Source organism: Prionailurus viverrinus, chromosome B1 (assembly GCF_022837055.1).
Source record: "Prionailurus viverrinus isolate Anna chromosome B1, UM_Priviv_1.0, whole genome shotgun sequence".
Classification (NCBI taxonomy): domain Eukaryota; kingdom Metazoa; phylum Chordata; class Mammalia; order Carnivora; family Felidae; genus Prionailurus; species Prionailurus viverrinus.
In genome coordinates, this window is record NC_062564.1 from 170,974,920 (window position 1) to 170,996,228 (window position 21,309).

General features: G+C 43.6%; 1 protein-coding gene across 3 annotated transcripts in view; it reads left to right on the plus strand.

The window, feature by feature from the left end:
• The window catches only part of BEND4 (BEN domain containing 4), a 33,577-nt gene extending 13,906 nt beyond the window's left edge, over window positions 1-19,671 (plus strand). For 2 of the 3 annotated variants that reach the window (XM_047857480.1, XM_047857481.1), the window contains 3 exons: window positions 7,780-7,871; window positions 14,821-15,061; window positions 18,512-19,671. In XM_047857480.1, the coding sequence (XP_047713436.1) occupies window positions 7,780-7,871; window positions 14,821-15,061; window positions 18,512-18,729 (551 nt within the window). In that variant the 3' untranslated portion in view covers window positions 18,730-19,671. The remainder of the gene's footprint in view (window positions 1-7,779; window positions 7,872-14,820; window positions 15,062-18,511) is intronic. The other variant, XM_047857482.1, reaches the window with a different exon arrangement.
• The last annotated feature ends 1,638 nt before the right edge of the window (window positions 19,672-21,309 follow it).

The following is a 21,309-nucleotide window of genomic DNA, read 5'->3' on the forward strand; positions in this document are numbered from 1 at the left end:
CAGAATCACCAAGAAAAAGCACAAAATATGAAAAACATGGCACGTGAAGAGAAGAACACTTGTTACCCTGTGAGCTGAAACAAACAGCCGAAGTGTTAAACCTTGTTCAGCCATAGCTGGGAATGTGTGCATTGTGCAACCCAGGTTTTCAGTGATCTGCAAAAGTCCGCAGATGACTGCTAGAGCACCAGGAAACATGGATTTGACAGTTACAAATACATTTTAGCAAGTTGGCAAATTTGAAAACATGTGCTCTGCAAATAATGAGGGTGGATTGTACTTACTCAAAAGAGTACAAACCAGAAAACTCACCTTGAATTATGCACCACTGATGCTATTAGTCCACAGTTGTCATTTTCTAAGAATATTTTAGAAAGATAAATCAGTAATGTCCGTTTTTTGGATAATTTTACAACAGTAAAAAGCCCCTGGAGTGAGTGTGTTGTGGATGTCCTGGGGCCCTCTCGGCAGCCTCCCACTTACACATGCCCAGAAGTGCCTGTGCAGGAATGTTCAGGGCGGCTTCTAGTCCTCAGAAGCCTATTGTCCACATTTAGTGGGGGGGGTTCTAAGGAGGATGAAGACCCGTGAATATATCCTGAGTAAAAACTTAGAGCAAATGATAGGAACAGAGAGGTATAAAGGATTTAGTTCTTTTACTTAGAAATTGGTAAAAGTCCTCATAACTCTTGCTATGGCCATGAGATTGAGAGAGACAGAATATGATAAAAGACAATGGGTTTGGAGTCAAACCTAGGTTTGGATTTCTGCTTCTGCTATTTGCTAGCTGTGATTTTTGGCAAATCAACCATTCTGAACCTCAGTTTCTTTCTGTACCATGAAATTAATAATACTATTAGGGGGTGCCTGGGTGGCTCAGTCGGTTGAGCGTCCGACTTTGGCTCGGGTCATGATCTCACGGATTGTGAGGTCAAGCCCCGCGTCGGGCTCTGTGCTGACAGCTGGGAGCCTGGAGCCTGCTTCAGATTCTGTGTCTCCCCTCTCTCTACCTCTCCCCTGCTCACACTCTGTGTCTCTTTCTCAAAAATAAATAAACATTAAAAAAATTTAAAAAAAAATACTATTAGAATGTTGGAAGTATTAAGTTCATTAAGCAGCAGTTGGATGTCTATTAGTTCTTCCAGTAAGTGCTCAATAAATAGCAACTTTAAAAACAGAGGAGGGGAGCCTGGGTGGCACAGTTGGTTAGGCGGCAGAGACTTGGTTTCGGCTCAGGTTGTGATCTCACAGTTCATGAGATCGAGCCCTGCATCAGGCTCTGTGCTGACAGCTGAAGCCTGCTTGGGATTCTGTCTCCCTTTTTCTCTGCCCCTCCCCTGCTCGCTCACACTCTCTATCTCTCTCTCTCAAAATAAGTAAACATTTTAAAAAAAAGAAAGAAACACAGGGAAAGTGTTCTGTGCCTAGTAATACAGAAATTTTAAGTGTTTTTCTTAGATTGTAAGTGGTATTTTTGTTAATTTTTTTAAATGTTTATTTATTTTTGAGACAGTGTGTGAGTGGGGAAAGGGCAGAGAGAGGAAGACAGAATCTGAAGCAGGCTTCAAGCTCTGAGCTGACAGCACAGTGCCCAACACAGGGCTCAGACTCACAAACCATGAGATCATGACGTGAGCTGAAGTCAGACGCTTAACCAACTGAGCCACCCAGGGCACCCCCAGTTGTAAATGGTATCCTTAAAAAGAGGTCAGTATGCAATTACCCAGGTTAGAAACCTCCAATCCATCCATTACGCATGTCTCTCCCCTATGTCCTATCAGTCTCCTCTCTGGATTCCGCCTTTTGGATGCACATCAGTATGGGTTCCTCCTCTCCCCACTGTTTTCATCCGGGCCTATCTCAACATGGACTACTGCAGTAGCCACTCACCTACTCCCAGACTCCAGCCTCTCCCTGCTGAAAAGCTTCTAAAGGCTTCACCTGGTCTGTAGAGTAAATTCCAGCACTCAGTATGACACATGGGGTCTCTTTCTACCTGAATCTTTTCCTGTCCATTTTTAGAGACTAGACTCTCAGCTCCCACCATACACCAAGTATTCCAACCCCACTGGACAGTTGTGATTCCTGTGCAACCTTATGCTTCTGGTTTTCCCTTACTCCTGCTGTTCCTTCCATTTCAAGAACATATTCTTTTCCCCACTTGAGAAATTCCAACTCCTCCTTCAGTACCCAGTTCAGGTGACACTCACCTCTGTAACAAATTCTACCCCTCTCTGTTCCCAGGCAGAATTAACCACTTGCCATAATATATCATGTATATGTCTGTGAAAGTCAGTATTGGGAAGTTTTTACTGTGTGTATTTGTTTTTTCTCTTTCTATCTCTCCCTGGTGTCCCAATATGAAGAGAGGCTGGCCATCTGAGCTCCTTGAAGGCAGAGATGAAGTCAACATTATCTGTGTATCCTAAATCCTAGCCCAGTGTCAGGCATGTTGTGGCATCTACCCTCATCAGTTAAATTAGAGATGGGGGGCGCCTGGGTGGCTCAACCAGTTGGGCATCTGACTTTGGCTCAGGTCATGATCTCATGGTTTGAGGGTTCAAGACCTGCGTCGGACTCTGTGCTGACAGCTCAGAGCCTGGAGCCTGTTTTCGATTCTGTGTCTCCCTCTCCACCCTTTCCCCACTCATGCTCTGTGTCTCTCTCTCAAAAATAAATAAACATTGGGGCGCCTGGGTGGCGCAGTCGGTTAAGCGTCCGACTTCAGCCAGGTCACGATCTCGCGGTCCGGGAGTTTGAGCCCCGCGTCGGGCTCTGGGCTGATGGCTCAGAGCCTGGAGCCTGTTTCCGATCCTGTGTCTCCCTCTCTCTCTGCCCCTCCCCCGTTCATGCTCTGTCTCTCTCTGTCCCAAAAATAAATAAACGTTGAAAAAAAAATTTAAAAAAAAATAAATAAACATTAAAGAAATTTAAACAATAAATAAATAAATAAGACAGAAATGGGACATTGTCATAATCAAAAGCATAACCATGCATCTGTAAGGCTGAGTATTTTCTAAAGCTCATCGTTTATTTCTTCATATTTACAATTCAGGTGCTTCTACCTTACAGACACAATGTGAATAGGACTCTTAAAGATGATATAATCGCACAGATGGCATGGTCATCAGAGGACAGTAAATAATTTCAATCTCCCTATAAAATCACAGGTGTTGTATTTTGTAAGTCTTTAAAAACAATTATACAGCAAAGTAGATTAAATGCTTGAGAAACAAGAAGAGAAACTCTGATCAAAATTTTAACGTAATGATCTGCAATGAAAATTGGGTACCCAAGCCCAAGCACCCTTAATATGGGGGGAAAAAAACAGAATTGGAACAGTTTTCCTTGGAAGAGCCTTAAAACAAAGTCAGCAGTCAGTGAAGTAACCTTTAAGGAACTCACTAGGCTCCTACTCGTAAAATAATGATAGCTTACATTAGGCAGTATCTACTGGGTGCTTTCTGCTTTACGTGTATTATTTTAAACTTTACAGTAACTGTATACAGTAGGCAATTGTCCAGGTTTTACAGATGAGATAACAGAGCCTAAGAGAGGTTGAGTAACTTGCCCAGAATCACACAGTTCCTAGTGCCAGAGGCAGTACGTTAAGGGGAAAAAAAGTACCCATGGATGACTTTGGGACCAATTCTTCTCACACCTTCTTGTCAGCTATTATATACTAGTACTGAGAATGTGTTGAAGACCCTGTCTGTGTGGATTTAACTAACACTGGCCATGACAAAATCAAGCCATCCAAGCTAGAGGGTGTGTTTGTTTTTGAGAGTAGCACATTCATCTGGATGTCTTAGATACCCAACAGAGTATTTGTAACCTGTTTCCCTCAGTCTTTATCTGTTGACATGAAAGATGTTCCTAATTTGCTTTTTTCCTCTCAGGTTTTTTGCTCTTTCTAGGATTCTCTGGTATGCATTTTAAAATGCTGTTACGTGGTGGTGAGCACCTGGGTGGTTCAGTTGGTTAAGCATCAAGCTTCAGCTCAGGTGTGATCTCAGTGTGTGTGGGTTCGAGCCCTGCATCAGGTTCTGTGCTGACAGCTCACAGCCTGGAGCCTGCTTCAGAATCTGTGTCTCCCTCTCTCTCTGCTCCTCCCCCACATGCATGTGCGCGCGCTCTCTCTCTCTCTCTCTCTCTCTCTCTCTCTCTCTCTCTCTCAAAAATAAACATTAAAAAAAATTAAAATGCTATTATTACATGGCTGGGGGTGGAAATTCTCAATATCGGGATACAACTAGGGACATTTGGGGTACCTTTATATTCTCCCTTCCCTTTAATAGAAGCTTTTACAGTTTTTGGTTCCTCATTTATTGTCTCATTAAACCTGCTAGGTGCATATGCCTTTCTTTTTCAGAATGTATAAGTAAATACATGAAACCTGCCCAGTGGGTCTGAGTTGGTAGCTTCTCCATCGACGGGAATGACTTGCTTAATTCACAATGTGCGTGAGGAGGCAGTTGGATGTGAGGTGTCTGGGGCATAATCAGCTCCTTGAGGATCCTGCTGCTCTTTCCTTGGTGGAAGCCCTGACCCCATCTCTCATCTCTTGGAGGCCAGAGGAGCAGTGTCTGGCCAGGACTGCAGGAATCTCAAAGGAAGCAAAGGCCTCTTATTCCCCATCTCTGAGGGCCCCATGTGCTCACTGGGAAATTCCACAGTGTGTCCACAAAACTGTAGATTGACACAACAGCAGGGCAGGAGGACAGGGGGTTTTCCACGATTGCCTTCTCAGTGCCCGGTGCTTCTCTGGGAAGGCAGCATGGTGTAGCTGTGGGTCAGGATAATGTTTCCTTCCGCTTTCATCCCTCTTGAATAGACACAACTATCTCTATTTTCCAGACTTTCTTTTTTTTTTTTCCACCAAAAATATTTCATTTGATTCTACAGCTTCCCTATTATAAATCTAGGCAACCCTCCAAAGAGCCCTAGCAGAGAGCAATGTTTCAAATCTGTAACAGCAGGGACATGCCCTGTGCTGGATAGGGGCCTGGAGGCCTCTGCCTTGTGAGGGTCAGGGCCAGGAGCGCACTAGGGAGGGGCTGGAGGAGGGTGTTACTCAGGGCCCAGCATCATGCCTGGTGGCTATTTCTTTTTTTTTTTTTTTTACATTTATTTATTTTGAGAGAGAGACAGCACGAGGGGGGAAGGGGCAGAGAGAGGGAGAGAGAGAGAATCCCAAGCAGCCTCCATGCTGTCAGCATGGACCCTGACGTGGGGTTCAAACCCACCAAATTGCAAGATCATGACCTGAGCTGACACCAAGAATCGGACACTTAACAACTGAGTTCTCTTTCATAACTGGCTAAATAGCTTTGTCTTGTCTTCCTGGCCTTCAGTCTTGTGCCCAGATATCAACCTACAGGACCCACTTGCCTCCTACAGCCAGTAAATGAGCATGAAATTCTGTTTTCTTCCAACATTTGAATCAGCTGGCCTTGCTCATAGCTTAGCACTGCTAGGAGATGGGAGAGTCGGCCTCCAAGCCTTTCCAGGGCTGTGTACAAACACTGCAGATAATATATAGCAAAGGAAGGGGTGGGGGGTGGATAATAATTATGTAGATACTCTTCAAACCACTTTTAAATTATAATACATGCCCACTGTAGAAATGTTTTTAAACTGGTTTTTACAAGGATGATAGTGTTAACTACCCTAATCTTAATACTAAAATATAATCGTTTTTAATTATTATTAACACTTTGGTTTATTTCTTTTCAATCTCTTTATGTACATAATTATTCATAACATGGTTGAGGTCATGCTGAATATTCAGTTTTGTAAGCATTTTAGTGTTTCATTTAAACATTTTTTCTTAGACATCTTAATGACTAAAAAATATGGGTAAAGGATCAAAAGAAGTCTCATTCAAATCCTAATCAGTCCATGAGTATTTGCAAATTTTACTAAGACTTCCCAAATAGGGGCACCTGGGTGGCTCAGTTGGTCAGGTAACAGACTTTGGCTCAGGCCATGATTTTGCAGTTCGTGAGTTCGAGCCTCGCGTTGGACTCTGTGCTGACAGCTCAGAGCCTGGAGCCTGCTTGGGATTCTGTGTCTCCCCCCACCCCCACCCCTCCCCTGCTCACACTGTGTCTCTCTGCCTCTCAATAATAAATAAACATTAAAAAAAAATTATTAAAAAAAAAAAAGACTTCCCAAATAAATCCAGAGTAATACCTTGCATGCGTCACTTGGCAAAGCAGTGACGTGTACAGCGGTGTTTGCTTCTGAGCACAAACCGGGAAGGACCCAGTGCTGCCATTGGGAGCCTCCCACTCCACGCTGGTTGCAGGAGACTTGGACACAAGTTCAGTGGCGCCACACAGTTAGTGGAAACCCGGAACTCAGCATTAGCTTCTCAGGTCCCCTGCTTTTCCCCCCACAGTCAATGCCCTTAACAAAAGAGTCATTCTTAACTTGCTGTGGCGTCAGTAAAGTGGGTTAGACTTTTAACAGGCCAGTGAATTAGAGGTACTTGACAGGTTTTATTAAACTTTGGTTTAATAAAAGGCCTATTTCAAACTGATGCACGTATGCGTTCTTTTTGTTGAGTTTGTGGTTATTCGGCAAATGCTTCTCCAATTTGAAGACCATATTCGAAGGACTGCTTAGGCATGGCCTGTGACAGGTCTAAAATACACAGGTTCATAAGGATGGTTATTTAAGAATATATGGTACTTTTTTTTTGGCAAGATTCTTAAACTACTTCTACTTCCTATCATTCAGATTCTTCAAAAGGATGTTGATGTCGTTTTTTGATTTGTTATATTACAACATGATGTCACCTAAAAAACCCAAAGCTATTAGCTGTGTAGATAAAGATGATAACTTATGTTTGCGATCTTTTCAAAAAAAAAAAAAAGGTGAGAAAAACCAAGAAGCAGTAGTGATACTTTAAACTGGGGATTTTGGTTAAATATTCATTATTTTCTTTACTGTGACAAAAAAAAAGCTAAAGAAAACACACATCTGAGACAGATAGTGGCAATAATTCCTATAAACTGGGTTATTAACTAAGCTACCAAGACCTTTAAAGGCAATTAGTACTACTTCTGAAATGGCTCTTATATCAAATCTTAAGATGTAGGAATTATTTCTGCAGTGGTACAAAAAATGTACCATGTTGGGTTACTATCTGTTTAGTTTATGGTAATTATTCAATGAATCTATGAGCTTCAACCTCAAAAGATTAGTGCAACAGTTAATGAAATACACAATAACCAACTCTGTATTGGACCAGATGAGTAAAAACCCTGGCCAGCTGTATCCACGTTGGGAAGCAGGTCTACACTGCATGGCATTCCTGCTTGCTTGCAGAGCGAGGAATGAATCTGTCAGTAAAATTGGGCATTATATTATTAATTAAAAACTGGCAAAACATTAGTTTGCAGTACCTTGATTTTAAAAAACATCACTGAGTGCTGATGTTACAACTTGAGTCAAAGAAGTCAAGATACATATCTTCTGTGAGTGGTTCATTGATCATACTATTGACCCAAATCCATCTTAGAGTAAGTATGACTTGAAAGTTTTCAGTGAATTATGCTGAGCCTAAAAATTCTCCCCAAATCATAGCATCTGTTCTGTATTTACAAACTGAAATAACTACGGATGTCAAATGAAAGAAGATTCTGTTTCCTTTAGAAAATAAGTCTTTTTTTATTTAGATGTTTACATCAAAAATCTCTTCAAACTTTAAAGCTTTTGATTTCCTTGTCCCGGGGTAGCTAATGTGTAATCGTTGCCATCTCTCCCACCCAGTGCCCTGCCAGACCGTTCTGGATTATTTGAAGACTGTGCTGCAGCATCACAACCAGCTCCTGATCCCCCAGCCAGCCGACCAGCCCGCCGAGGTAGGTTCCTAGGGAAGAAGGTAGACATCATTCTGTCTGAAGTTTCCTTCAGACCAAGCTTCTCAATAGCTTCCACGGATGCGCCAGAACAGATGGCCGGCAAGACACATTTTTGACTCTCTGAGGTCTGTGGTGCTTATTACCTATGAGTCCATGTACTTTGGAGGAAGATCATGCGTGTACTTGACTCACCAAGATTCAACGCTGTACTCTTGAGAGGGGGCGGTAAAGAAATGCCAGTTTAAATGGCATAGGCAAGTCTTTTGGCATTCTTGCGGCACAGGGGCTGAAATGGGAAACACCAGCCTGCCCTTCTCTGGCAGAGCCAGTATTCCAAAAAACCTCTTGCTCTAAGGCACCTCCCACACTTCTTGATTTTTAGATGGGTGTTCACCAGACCCCGGGCTCTGAAACATGAGCATTTCTTCCTCTGGACCTTGGTAGGAGCAACCACAGCCCCTTCCAAAGTGTAGGAGAAAGGGTCTGTTCTGCTGGTAATGGCATGTCAGTTTAAACATGGTACATTTTTACAAGATTTTCAAGGCTCGGTTTTGAAATAATGTTGTTTTAATCATACAGACTTTAGAACCTAAATCCAGTGGAAGTAACAACAGCACTGTATGGTGCTGAGGTTAGAAATGTCCTAGATTGATAGCAGTATGTCAGCTCTTTTTACGTAGTTTGCTTCTTTTGGCAAGGTGAATTGTTCACTGGTGACAGCAGGCTGTGGACCTTCTCATCTCGTCTTCACACATCCTTCCATACTGTCTGTGTCTAGTTGAAATCATCTTGAAATTCCTTTCTCAAGGGGCGCCTGGGTGGCTCAGTCAGTTAAGCGTCTGACTTCGGCTTGGGTTATGATCTCATGGTTCGTGAGTTTGAGCCCCACATCAGGCTCTGTGCTGACAGCTCAGAGCCTGGATTCTGCTTCAAATTCTCTGTCTCCCCCTCCCCCATTCTCTCTCTGTCTCTCTGTCTCTCTCTCTCTCTCTCTCTCTCTCTCTCTGTCTCTCTCTCTCTCTCAAAAATAAATATTAAAAAATTAAAAAATTCTATCCTTGTGCTATCCACTTCATAGATCCAGCCTCACACCTGCCATTCCCACCCTGACCCCATGCCTCGCTGCCAAAGATAGACAAGAAAACACCACTCCCCACTTTTCTGCACATAAAATAGACCAGAGAATGAAAAGACACGGAAACTCACCTGTGGCATGAGACATGTTTGGCAGTCACTCCCTTTCCCTGAAGTTTGGAGGAGCTACTTCAGAGTGTCTGCCCCTTTCCTCCAGTGCCCTGTCCCTGGGGCCACCACCCTCCTGCTCTTGAATTCTGCAAAAAAGTAAGCGATACCAAGTTGAAGTCAATCCGGTGAATTCTGCTGCATTGATTCCTACCTTCTGGCACACCTGGTGCCCCGAGGAAGCCATGCCCCTGCCCCTTGTTGGGGCTACCCATCCACGCTTGTTCTTTCATCCATGCTGCCCTCCCCCTTCTGGGGCTTTGTGCCATCAGTTATTCCTTGTCTTGTGCACCGATTTACCGGGTCACTCCTCTGAGTATCAAACACCATGAAACTCGGCCTTCCCTTGATGCTCCCACACTCCCTCCATTATCATCTTTTCTTTCTCTTTCCATCACGCGCTGCAGTCTCTGTCCACCCTTCCACTGTGCACCACCATGCATCAGGCTCCTTGAAGGTTGGGCCATGTCTCCAGTGCCTGTCATTGGAGGCACTTGCAGAATGGTCACCTCATTTCTTTAGAGATTAAAACACTTGAAAGACTGGTCTGTATTTGTTACTCCATTCTTGGTTTCCAACTTGCTCTTTTGCCCCCAAGAATCTGGCTGCACCTTGACTACTTACCAGAGTCCTCTGCAAGTGGCCCTGGGGACATTCCCAGCGCCAGTGCAGGGGCCCTTTTTCCAGCTCCCATTATCCCCAGGACCTCACCTTTCTGCTCCATGCTTTCTCTTGGACTCAGTGTCAGGACTGTCTTCTCCTTCCTTGTCCTTTTCATCTCCCTCTCTCACCATCCACTGCCCTTCTCCAGTCAGTTATGTTCTCTCTCTGAACACCAGCTACATGCAGGTTAACAAGTCCCAAATCTAGATCTGGGCCACCAGTCCCCAACTCCCAGCCACTGTGTCCAACTGCTGACCAACAATGGAATGCTCTTGCACCCTCAAACTCATGGCATGGCCTCTGAATGCCAATCCCTACCCCTGTTTTCTCTGCAGTAAAGGCAGCAACAACCCCAGGCAGAAATTTCTGAGGCATTACTGATTCCTTCCTCATTCCTGACATCTGCTTGTTCCACAGCTACATTGAGTAGTGTCTCTTTTCTCTACCTCTCTCCCCACACTTTTTACCTGGAGTATGCAACATATTCTTCTCCTTTCTCCACACTAGGAAGTTAGTTTTCTAAACCAGTATTTATTCCAGAATAAATGTCACATGCTTGAAATCCTTTGTTTACTCCCTAGAATAGGGTCCACATTTCCCAACTTGACATTTCTGTTATACAGAAAAACACTTCTAAAAAGCCCACTTCCTCCAAGAAGTTCTCCCTGATTGCCATACCCTCTCTGTACTCACAGAGCACATTGTTCCTAAAAGTAATTCAGAAGTTACTTAAATGTTAAGTAATATGTCTTCCATTTGTTTGAGTCTGTGAATGCATTAAATGAATGCTTTTTATTTTGGTTTTTTCAAAGTGATTTATAGATGAGAGTTTAATAACCTGTTGGTGGCTAATTGAAGAGACTATACAATCAGAATTTATGAAAACATAAAAAAGGGACATATCTACATTTCCTCTGGATAGGAATATTCAAACTTTTTTATTACCCATCATCGCCATTATTATGCTGTTTTTACTGTCATTTCAGGCATGTGGGCATTTTCTCAATATTATTGATCACATTTTATTTCTATTAACTATGGTAAAGCAGTATGGGAAACCTCAGGGTTCCTGGGTGGCTCAGTTTGGTTAAGCATCTGACTTCGGCTCAGGTCATGATCTCACGGTCCATGGGTCCGAGCCCCGCCTCGGGCTCTGTGCTAACAGCCCAGAGCCTAGAGCCTGCTTCAGATTCTGTGTCTCCCTCTTTCTCTGCCCCTCCCTTGCTCACATTCTCTCTCTCAAAAATAAATAAACATTAAAAAAAAAATAAAACAGTATGGTAAATCTCATCCTTAAAACAGGGAGCATCTGAGTTGTTTGGGGCTGTAAATTACTTTCTTACTGCTTTTCCTTTTTTTTTTTTTTTTTTAAAGAAAATTACCTCCAAATGGTATTTCTACACTTAGGGAGAGCTTCATTTTTTGGAGAGCTGTTGAGCTCTCCTGTACGAGTGGATTCTTTTTAAGGATTTGAGAAAGTTCATTCCTTGGTTTCTGAGCTCCCTCATCTCCAGCACCTCTCATCTTGAAACAGACTCAACCCTGGTCTTAGGGGTGGGCTCTGAATTCAAGGACCAGGTTCCTAGTTCCACCTTTTGTCTTGTGAGACCTTGGAAAAGGATTTAACATCCTTGGCAAAACAGTTACAGGAACCCTGTCTTGCCCAATGAGCTCAGACACCCAAGGGAAAGCTGTTTTTATTTATTTATTTATTTATTTATTTATTTATTTATTTATTTAAAAAAAATTTTTTTTTTAATTTTTTTTTTTTTTAACATTTATTTATTTTTGGGACAGAGAGAGACAGAGCATGAACGGGGGAGGGGCAGAGAGAGAGGGAGACACAGAATCGGAAACAGGCTCCAGGCTCCGAGCCATCAGCCCAGAGCCCGACGCGGGGCTCGAACTCACAGACTGCGAGATCGTGACCTGGCTGGAGTCAGACGCTTAACCGACTGCGCCACCCAGGCGCCCCTAAAAAAATTTTTTTAACATTTATTTGTGAGACAGAGAGAGAGCATGAATGGGGGAGGGTCAGAGAGAGAGGGAGACACAGAATCCAAAGAAGGCTCCAGGCTCTGAGCCGTCAGCACAGAGTCCAACGTGGGGCTTGAACCCATGAACTGCGAGATCATGACCTGAGCCGAAGTCAGACGCCCAACCGACTGAGCCACCCAGGCGCCCCGGGAAAGCTGTTTTTAAAACTTGCACAGTATTAGAGGCTCCTGAGTGGCTCAGTTGGCTAAGCGTCCGACTTTGGTTCAGGTCATGATCTCGTGTTTCATGAGTTGGAGCCCCACGTCAGGTTCTATGCTGACAGCTCGGAGCCTGGAGCCTGCTTCAGATTCTGTGTCTCCCTCTCTCTCTGCCCCTTCCCTGCTCTCACTCTGTTACTCTCTCTTTCTGTCAAAAGTAAACAAACATTAAAAATATTTTTTAAGGGGCGCCTAGGTGGCGCAGTCGGTTAAGTGTCCGACTTCAGCCAGGTCACGATCTCGCGGTCCGTGAGGTCGAGCCCCGCGTCGGGCTCTGGGCTGATGGCTCGGAGCCTGGAGCCTGTTTCCGATTCTGTGTCTCCCTCTCTCTCTGCCCCTCCCCCGTTCATGTTCTGTCTCTCTCTGTCCCAAAAATAAATAAACGTTGAAAAAAAAAAATGGAAAAAAAAAAATTTTTTTTTAATAGTAAAAAAAACTTGCACAACATTAAATAAGTAAAAGGTTTAACAACCCACTGCTCAGTCTCCTTTTCCGAGGCTGACAGCTGTACTTACAAGGACCATCACTGAAAGGATGATCTTAAATTAAGGATTGGCAGAAGCCCTCTGTCCCCAGTACCAGCTTTTAATGGCCCCTTGTCTTTGTTGCTCTCCTTAAAGATCTTTCACTCTGCCCATTTCTATTCATCAGAAGCTCTTCACATGTCCCAGTGCCGCAGCAGTAAAAAGAGAGAGAAAGAAAACAAGAAAGAACTCTTCATTGTAGCCACCATTCTTGAGTGTGTGCTTCATAGCAGCCACACTAGCATCTACTGCATCAGTCATTGTACAGATATTCACTGCACCTACTGTGTGTCGGACACTGTTCTCAGCCCTGAGAATAAGGCATTGAGTAAAGCACAGACTAAAAACCCCAGCCCTCATGGGCTTATCTTCAGGTGGGGAGATGGGTGGTTTCCCCACCACAAAGCTGCAAGCGGGGATCATTATCCTTAGTTTGACAGACAGAGCTGAAGCTTCCATGTCGGTCACCTGAGGCCTGCCCCAGAGCCCGGCTCTGCAAGGGTACTGGCAGCACCACGTGTGAGCAGCAAAGAGGCCAAGGCCACAGAGTGCACGGGGCTAGCCTCAGTCTGTGCATCGCTGATTGTGTAAATGGTGGCGGTTATCAGTAATGTTCTTCCACAGAAATACTTTTTGACACAATCTGTGGTCTGAGGCAACCAGCCCTGGATTCCACCTTCCTCGGGCCCCACCCTGTTGTCCTGAGAGCTCCACTAATCACAACCCTGGTAAACCCTTTTCTCCCTGTGCATGGGAAGCAGGAGAATTCTCTTCCTTGCAATCTATCTCCTTCTCCATGCCGTGACCCTCTCTCTGTTCCTTGTCTTTGTGAAGGACACTGCCATTTCACCTGGGAATCACCTTGACTCTTCAGTCCCCCACACCCTGGCTCACTGGAATGGTTGCCTGCCCTCCTGGATTCTGTATCTTTCCTTCTTGGTTCATGCTCCCCTATACTCAAGTCTTAAACCCACGATAATTTAGTTCTTCCCATTTTATAAACAGGGAAACTTTGGTGCAACCAGTTGAAGTCTCTTGCTCAAGAAACACAAATAACACCTGGAACCAAGATTCAGTTCAGACTGCAGCTGGTCTAAATTCAGAGTACAAACCGTGTGCCTCAGCTGCCTCCCTTATAACAAGGAACCTGAGCCACACTCCTTCTAGTTCAAGGAAGTGTGACCAGTGTGGTGATGACTTTCCCCAGGTGTGATTCCATGCAGCTTTAGGGGACGGTCTTGTCTGCACCTTTCCTCCTGGGTCCTGTGCCATTTGCCCTTCTCAGTGCTCAACTAACAGCAGTTTTTGAAATAAAACCCTATCAGACCCAAACAGTGCCAAATTTATAACCTGTAGTAAATTTGCAGAGTTGTAAAACTGAATGAGTTTTTCTTTATTTTGTACACCTTAATTACTAGGGAAGGAGTACATTAAAACTAAGATCATGGGTTAATTAATTTGTCCTGGACTGTAGAATTTTATGGACAACCAGAACTAAAGTAATGGTTGTGTAGGTGGAATTGACTAAACATGGCTTATAAATGTTACAGAAATTCCTGTAATTAGTCCCATTGCAGCTATTGAGCCTGGGAATTTTATAGCAGACATAAATTAAGAAGATGAAAAGGAAGAAAAATTTTGAGTTGACATAGTGGCATTTGCAGAAGCTATAATTTGAGGAAACCTGGTTTGCGTTAAATTGATTTTTTTTTCTTTAGTTTTCACAATTCTCCCTTTTTTAAATTCACTTTTTAATGTCATTTCCACTGTTATGCAGTGGCTATCAGGTGTTAGGCGAATTAAGCACAAGTAATAAATACCTTATGAAAATAGACCACCAGCATCATTTCTAAAAATACTTAACCGCCAACCAAAGGATGAAGAGACCTGTTTGATCACACTCTTCAAAGTCATTTTTGCATATTTTAATAGATTGAAAAGGAAAGTTACGGGTTATATTTAAATACTGTTCCCTGTCATTGGATCTTGACACATTTTAACCTACCTGTTAAAATGCAAGTTATAAATAGCTCCTCTTTCAAAGGTGTTCATTATACCTCATTGGCTCTTGTTATAGAAAATGCAAATGTAATTTGAAAAGTGCCCGTTCTCAGTGTGAGCAATTACCTGTGCTCTTCAGTACCTGGTTCATTGTCAGCAGAGCCACTTGGTTAAAAAGCATGTTTGCCTTTGAAATGGAGATCGCCTTGGCTGGCTGGCTGGCTGGCTAAGTTAAGGTAATGAGAAAATACTTCGCTTTTCCAGGGAAGCAAGCAGCTGTTGAACAACTATCCTGTCTACATAACGAGCAAACAGTGGGACGAGGCGGTAAATTCTTCAAAGAAAGATGGGAGACGGCTCCTTCGATACCTCATCAGATTTGTTTTCACAACCGATGAGCTTAAGTACTCATGCGGCCTTGGGAAAAGGAAAAGGTCAGTGCAGTCAGGAGAGACAGGTCCTGAAAGACGCCCTCTGGATCCAGTTAAAGTAACATGCCTCCGAGGTACTGCATCCTTCCGCTCAGTGTCACCATCTGTGATCTCATTTCACTGCATTGGCTGTGGCTCCCCCGTGCAAGTGTTCAGCCTTACTGTATTTTGGTTTTTTCCGCTGAGACCTTTCTAGGCTTCATGTGGCCCATCTACTTGGTATCGAGAAGTTCTTTAAAACACCTTCGTTTGCTTTAGCCTTGGCGTTCTCACTTAGTGGCACATAAGCATTGCATAGCACCTCATGTTTCACGCTTTAAATCTAGAGTTTCTTTGCTGCCACAGAAGGCCACCTCCAGCAAAACTGGAGCATTGGGAAATGCACGGAGGAAGGGAGGACGTGGAATTTGCCAAAAATTAGTAAAATGATATATCCCATTTCCATTTGCAGCTTGTGCCTCCCACCACCCGCCAGCTACCTCCTTAAGAGTACTTGCACCTAACTCCTTATGAAATTTATTTAGAATTAATTTCCCTTAAAATTGGGGTGCCTAAAGTATTCCTGACCCCATCAAACTTTATTTTGTCAGCATTTTTGAAGTTTCTATATTAAAAATACTACTTAGATGCTACCATTTCCTCAGTATTAACAACTGATTACTTTGCAGCTGATCTACACTGTGGTAGGCCAGGCAGAGGGTGAGAAGGAGGAATCAAGAGCTATACAGTTGATTCAGCAGGTGCAATTAAACACAGATTTAGACAAGTAGAAACATTATAGCGCCACCAGGAACACTGATCACACATGACAGATTCACATCAAAAGGCTCAAACATTAACCTTTATAATTCACTAGTAATTTTATTGGTTGGAAAAGCTTATTCATAATTTACTTGAGACAGGGATCAAAATATTTCCTGGCGAAGAAATGACAGTGAAGAAACATCATTACTGATGAGGCCTTGTTTTCAGAAAGGACATTCCAGCATTCCCTCCCAGGATGCCCACAGTATTCGGCAACATCAGGGTGCCTAAGACATGTGTAGATTTTGTTAGCAGCTGCAATTCCTCAGTGCCTCCCCCCCAGCCCCCAGGCTTCTGATTTAGCACGTCTGGAGTAGGAGTGAGAGAGGCATGCATTGCTGGTGATTCTGGTTCAGGTGGCCCATCCTTGAGAAAACCACCAGGAATGAAAACCCCAGTGTCCCCTAGGCATGGGTGAGCCAGAGCACCGCCTGTTGGCCAGTCTGAAAATTCCACCTACTCAGTGGGTGATGGAAATTTCCAGGGTCTTAGCAGACTAAGCCAGAGTTTCCTTTATTTCTCAACATCATTAGAGCTGACAGCGTTACTCACCAAGAGTGACAGAGGCATTTGTGAGATTGGGGCGCTCCTGGGAACACTGTACTCCAAGAAGTTGCCCTGGGGTTTATAAGGGGAGTCAGGACAAGAGGCCTCACAATTGTATCCCTTTCCAGAAATTCTTACTAAATGGTTTACATTTTAACCAGCAAGTCAGTGAAACTGGGGGATTAACATGCATCCCAAAGCACAGTGCTGCTGCCCTGAGCATGTTGCCTGACCACCGTGACACTGACAAAGTCCAGGTTGGCTGACCAGAATCTACATTCTCCAGCTCGTGCCTCACCTTGGGACACAGCCACAGGCTTCCACCCAGCCCATGGGTGGAGAATACACAGGCAGAACGTGGTGACTGTTTGTGTCAGGGGCAGCCAATTAGAGTGTTTATATGCTTGTCCCAAAGGCTGAAATCCTAAGGCCTTCCTGTGACCCAGATGGCATCCCTTTCATAAAGGTTTAGACCTGGTGATTCCCAAGGTGGACATCCCTGTTGTGAGCAAGATTAGAACAGCCAAGGAAACCTCAGACCATTGGACACTTTGAAAACAGGGTGCTTTCTGAAATGGAACCAAACTCCAGGTTGACCCTTCCTGAAGGTGGTCTGACCTTAGAGGGAAGAGGGCCTGTGAAGATGCTTCCTATCTGTGTAACAGAGTGAACTCTGCATTTAGTTTTTAATAGTCTTTACCACAATATTAGAGAGAGTCCTGTGTCAGCAACAGACACCAAGGAGAAGGTGGAGGTTGAGAGGTGTCATAGAGCGGGCACATTCTCAGAGTTGCAAGGTCACAGTGTCCTCATTCCTTAGCTTTTAAATCCTCCTGCTGATAGGAGTGAAGAGTCTGGACAGAGACGACGGGAAACTACAACAGTTATTGAATACTTACTAAATACAGTAGGGGTGTGAGGGGGACAGAAGAGGATCAGGGAGTTAGCCTTCAGTGTTTCCCAGGCCTGCACCCAAGGATAAGCCATCTGATTCTGGCAGTTTTGGAGGATGAGTTGCTGAATAAACATTGTTATTTCCCTTGAGGAAGGTAACCAAGGCTGGGACTCCGGTGAGATGAGCGAGGTTCTCACCCCAGGAACAAAATTGAAGGGAATGCCAGTGAACTCAGTGATGCCCCTGCTTCTTGGCTGAGCTAGACTCTATCTACTAAGATGGGCACAGTTCAGTTCTTGAGATTTTTGAGGTCCAAGTACTTGAAAAGCATCAGCATCTCCTAAAGGCAGATAGGGCCAGAATTGCACGCAGTAATTTTAGACGAATCCAGTCCTACAACCAGACCTATTGTCTTGTAGAGGGAGCGGTGTTGGAGAGGAAACTGTGTAAATAATAGTCACATTGGACTTAGAATCAGCTATGCAAAAATAACACAGTTTGACTTAAAACTTTTTCCAAAATTCTCACTTCAGTTTATAAGGGCTCATATTAAAATAGCCAGGTGGGAGTTATGCCTGTGGCCTGACCCCCTGAGAAAACAGGAAGAATAGGTCATTTGGAAGCCGAGTTTATTTTTGGGAGCCTTGGCTACTTTCTATATATGTACCCTTCTAGGCATGCTGATTGCCTTCTGGTGAAATTAAGTATTTAGAAGAAATCTGATGTAAGAAATAATTTGTCAGTACATGTATGGACATTCTAATGAGAGAAATAAGCATAACCTATGATACATGTTGAGAATGTGAAAATCTGTTCTGAGCTACAATTTGGGCAGTTTCTCAGTCATTGAGATTTTGTTAATCCTGTTGCACTTAATCTGCAGATTAGTGGCAGCTTAAAGAATACCATGCCAACAATATTTGCTGTGTTTCCGGAAATAGTTAACATTCTAAAAATGTGAACAGATGCCACCATAGGTTTGAAATGTACTTCATAACTCTTACCAAGCGTGGTGTATCTCGTACATCTTACAGATCACATTTACCTTTCATTTCGATAGGAGATGTTCCTTAGGAGGATTTGCACTTTTGCACATGAGTAGAAAACTTACGTGTAGTGAGTTGAGTCTAAGGAGTGACATCATCATAGCATTACATTGGATTTCCCATAAAGATTTCTTGTAGAGCTTCTGTAAATGTTTAAGCAGCCTGTCTGTCATTTTCTGCAAAAACCAGTTGTTTTTCTCTCTCTCTCTTTATTGTTGTGTTTATTCCCACAGAATTCATTAGGATGCACTGTACCTCCAACCCCGACTGGTGGATGCCCTCTGAGGAACAAATAAACAAAGTGTTCAGCGACGCTGTGGGTCATGCCCGGCAGGGGCGGGCAGTAGGGACTTTCCTGCACAACGGTGGCTCGTTTTATGAAGGGATCGATCACCAGGCTTCCCAGGATGAGGTCTTCAATAAAAATTCCCAGGATGGGTCTGGGGATTAGTGGACAAAATCTTTACACTGTAGTAGCTGGTCCTCTGAAGAGTTCCAGTTGTCAATGTCCTGTTATCATCACCTGAGAGTCCAAAGCATGTCCTCCTGTCAGACTTTCCACATCCCTAACCTTAACTCTCTTGACCTACTGCCACACTTCCCAAATAGAAATCCATTTTAGGGTTATTTGGGAAGTCTCTGGAACCTGCAACAGACTTTCAGGATATTATAGAAAGAAACAAACGAGATTTGAAATGATTACTAGCTAGACAGTGGAGGTAAAAAGAATAGGTGAGCTCCTGGTCAGCTGTCTGAAATCTTCAAGTAAGTGCTGCTTCCTGAGCAGAGCTGGTCCTCACAGAAGATTGAGTTAGAGTCCCTGCCCATGAGAGGAGGTAGAGACATGGAGTTATTTTAAGGGACAATGAACAAATATTCTCTTACTTTAATTCAAATTAGTTGTCTATAGTTTACAAAGACTTGAACTCATACTTCTCAGCGAAGACCTAGGTTAGGTGACATTGTATGCTGTTTCTACCTTGATAAAGCTATATTAAAAACAAGCCAGAGAAAAGGCACTGCCAGACAGTGATTAACTGGAAATCAGCTGGGTTCTTTTTCAGTTATTTTAACCCCCTAAAATTCTACCATGTTGATTAGAAAGGCACTACATGATCTCTGGGGTTTACAAACAGCAAGCTTTCATTATTATGTCAGTCAAGAAACCTCCAGGATCCAGAACCCCTTCAAATGCTTAATTTTGTAGGTTCATAGACCCACAGTTTCCACGGCCTTAACTCAGGTTCTGTTGACACATTGCCAGAGTGATGGGCTGAGCGATGAGAATTTCAATCAATTAGTTGTTTGGTGCACTGAAGAGCAAACAAGTGGTGTGACTGATGGGACTCACTGAATTGACCAGATGTTCTGGAATTGTATACACACAGCTTCGAGGCCGTTCTGACAGCTATGCAATAGGCTTGTCTGTAATTTCTCTGAAATGTGAGGGTCTCTCTGTGCTGAGTTGATCTTTACAGTTTGCACCAAACTTTTGTTACTTGTTGTCACCGATGAAAATGTTTCGTCCCAATGTTTTGTGCCTCCTTCCCACTCGGTGTTCCCTTGAGCGACAAGCTCTGGCTAAGTTAACACTAAAGCACTCCCACTTGTGTTCCCCTGTTTAATTTGTTGAGCTCCTTCTGGGAAATTAGTACTGTCTTTGAGAGCATTCCTTACCTATAAATACTGTGGAGGTGCTAGAATCTTTCTGAGGGCTTCATATTTGGATGGCAGGAGAGGCTTCCTCCATCACACAGATCCGATGGTTACATTCTTTGTAGAGTATAGGGCTACATGGGCAGAAGTTACTGCAGGTTATTAATGTCCTCTACAAACATGACTAAGGGCTTTGAAAATGGGTTGGAAATTCACTGAAAGTTTATGAGTATCCATTTATAGAGAGGAGGTTTTTGTGACCATTTTCTGTGAGACAGTAAGTAACCCTTTATGCTCAGTACTTAGCACCAGCTATATGCACGGCCCTGGAAATGGTCCTTCTTTAGCTTTTGTTATGATTCTTAGTTTCATCCATTAAAAACTTTAGTGTTTATAGAACTGGTTCTTTGTCAGATCTGTTCAGTGGTGTGGGGAGAACTAATATTTCAATCCCGTTTTGGACAAGTTAGCTAACATTTGTAAGTAAAAGAAATGATAAGGGCAAATGTGATGTTGGTTGGGAACCAGGGAACGACTGTTCTTTGGCCATCCACGGAAGAAAGAGACTTTGAAAAGTTTTTAGAGGTCTGAGAAGTCCACGCCTTACAAGATTCTTTGGTGAGAGGAAATCTTGGCCAGAAGAAAATTATTATCTGTATTTCCAACTTACCTTTGCTTTTTTGCATTAGGTTTCAGTTACCCTTAGTGCTGAGTTCAATGTCCTTTTTTTCCTTTAGCAATAATATTTGACTACTGCTTTAAAAAAAACTCCAACTTGTACGTTTTCTTGCAAGCTTCAGAATTCGGCATGTCTTCACATCTGCCCATCATGGTGGAGCTCTGTGTCATGCTGGTCTTGAGTGTGGGTGATGAGGAGAGCCTCTCTGCCCTCACTCTCTGTAGCCTTGCGTGTTGATGTGTTTAAAGATGAAGGACTCGCACCACTGCTGTGAGAGAGCGTGACGGGAACTTTCTGTTTGGCTGTAATTATCATCACCTGAGAAGGCTACTGGGTAGCTCTGCTCCCAAGCTACATGGTTGCTCACAGCCTTTGCTCCACAGGCACACCTGGTCTCCCTCCCTTCCCACCATCCCAGGTGGATTATTTATCAGCTGTTTTCCAGTACTTCACGGATTCCAAAGTATTGGAACTACATGTTGGCCATCTCTTACGTGCATGGGGAAACCAAGTCCCAGAAAGATGAGTGGCTTACTGACATCACACAGCCAGTTGTAATGCTTCTCCCGGGCGTGGTACCTAAGAGTATGTGCCCGGGTCAGGTGTCCCACTACATCCTTCACCCGCTAGCTGTGTTCCTTTAGCCAGATGCTGATGGTCACTTGGGCTGTGGCACAGCATCTGCTTGGATATTCT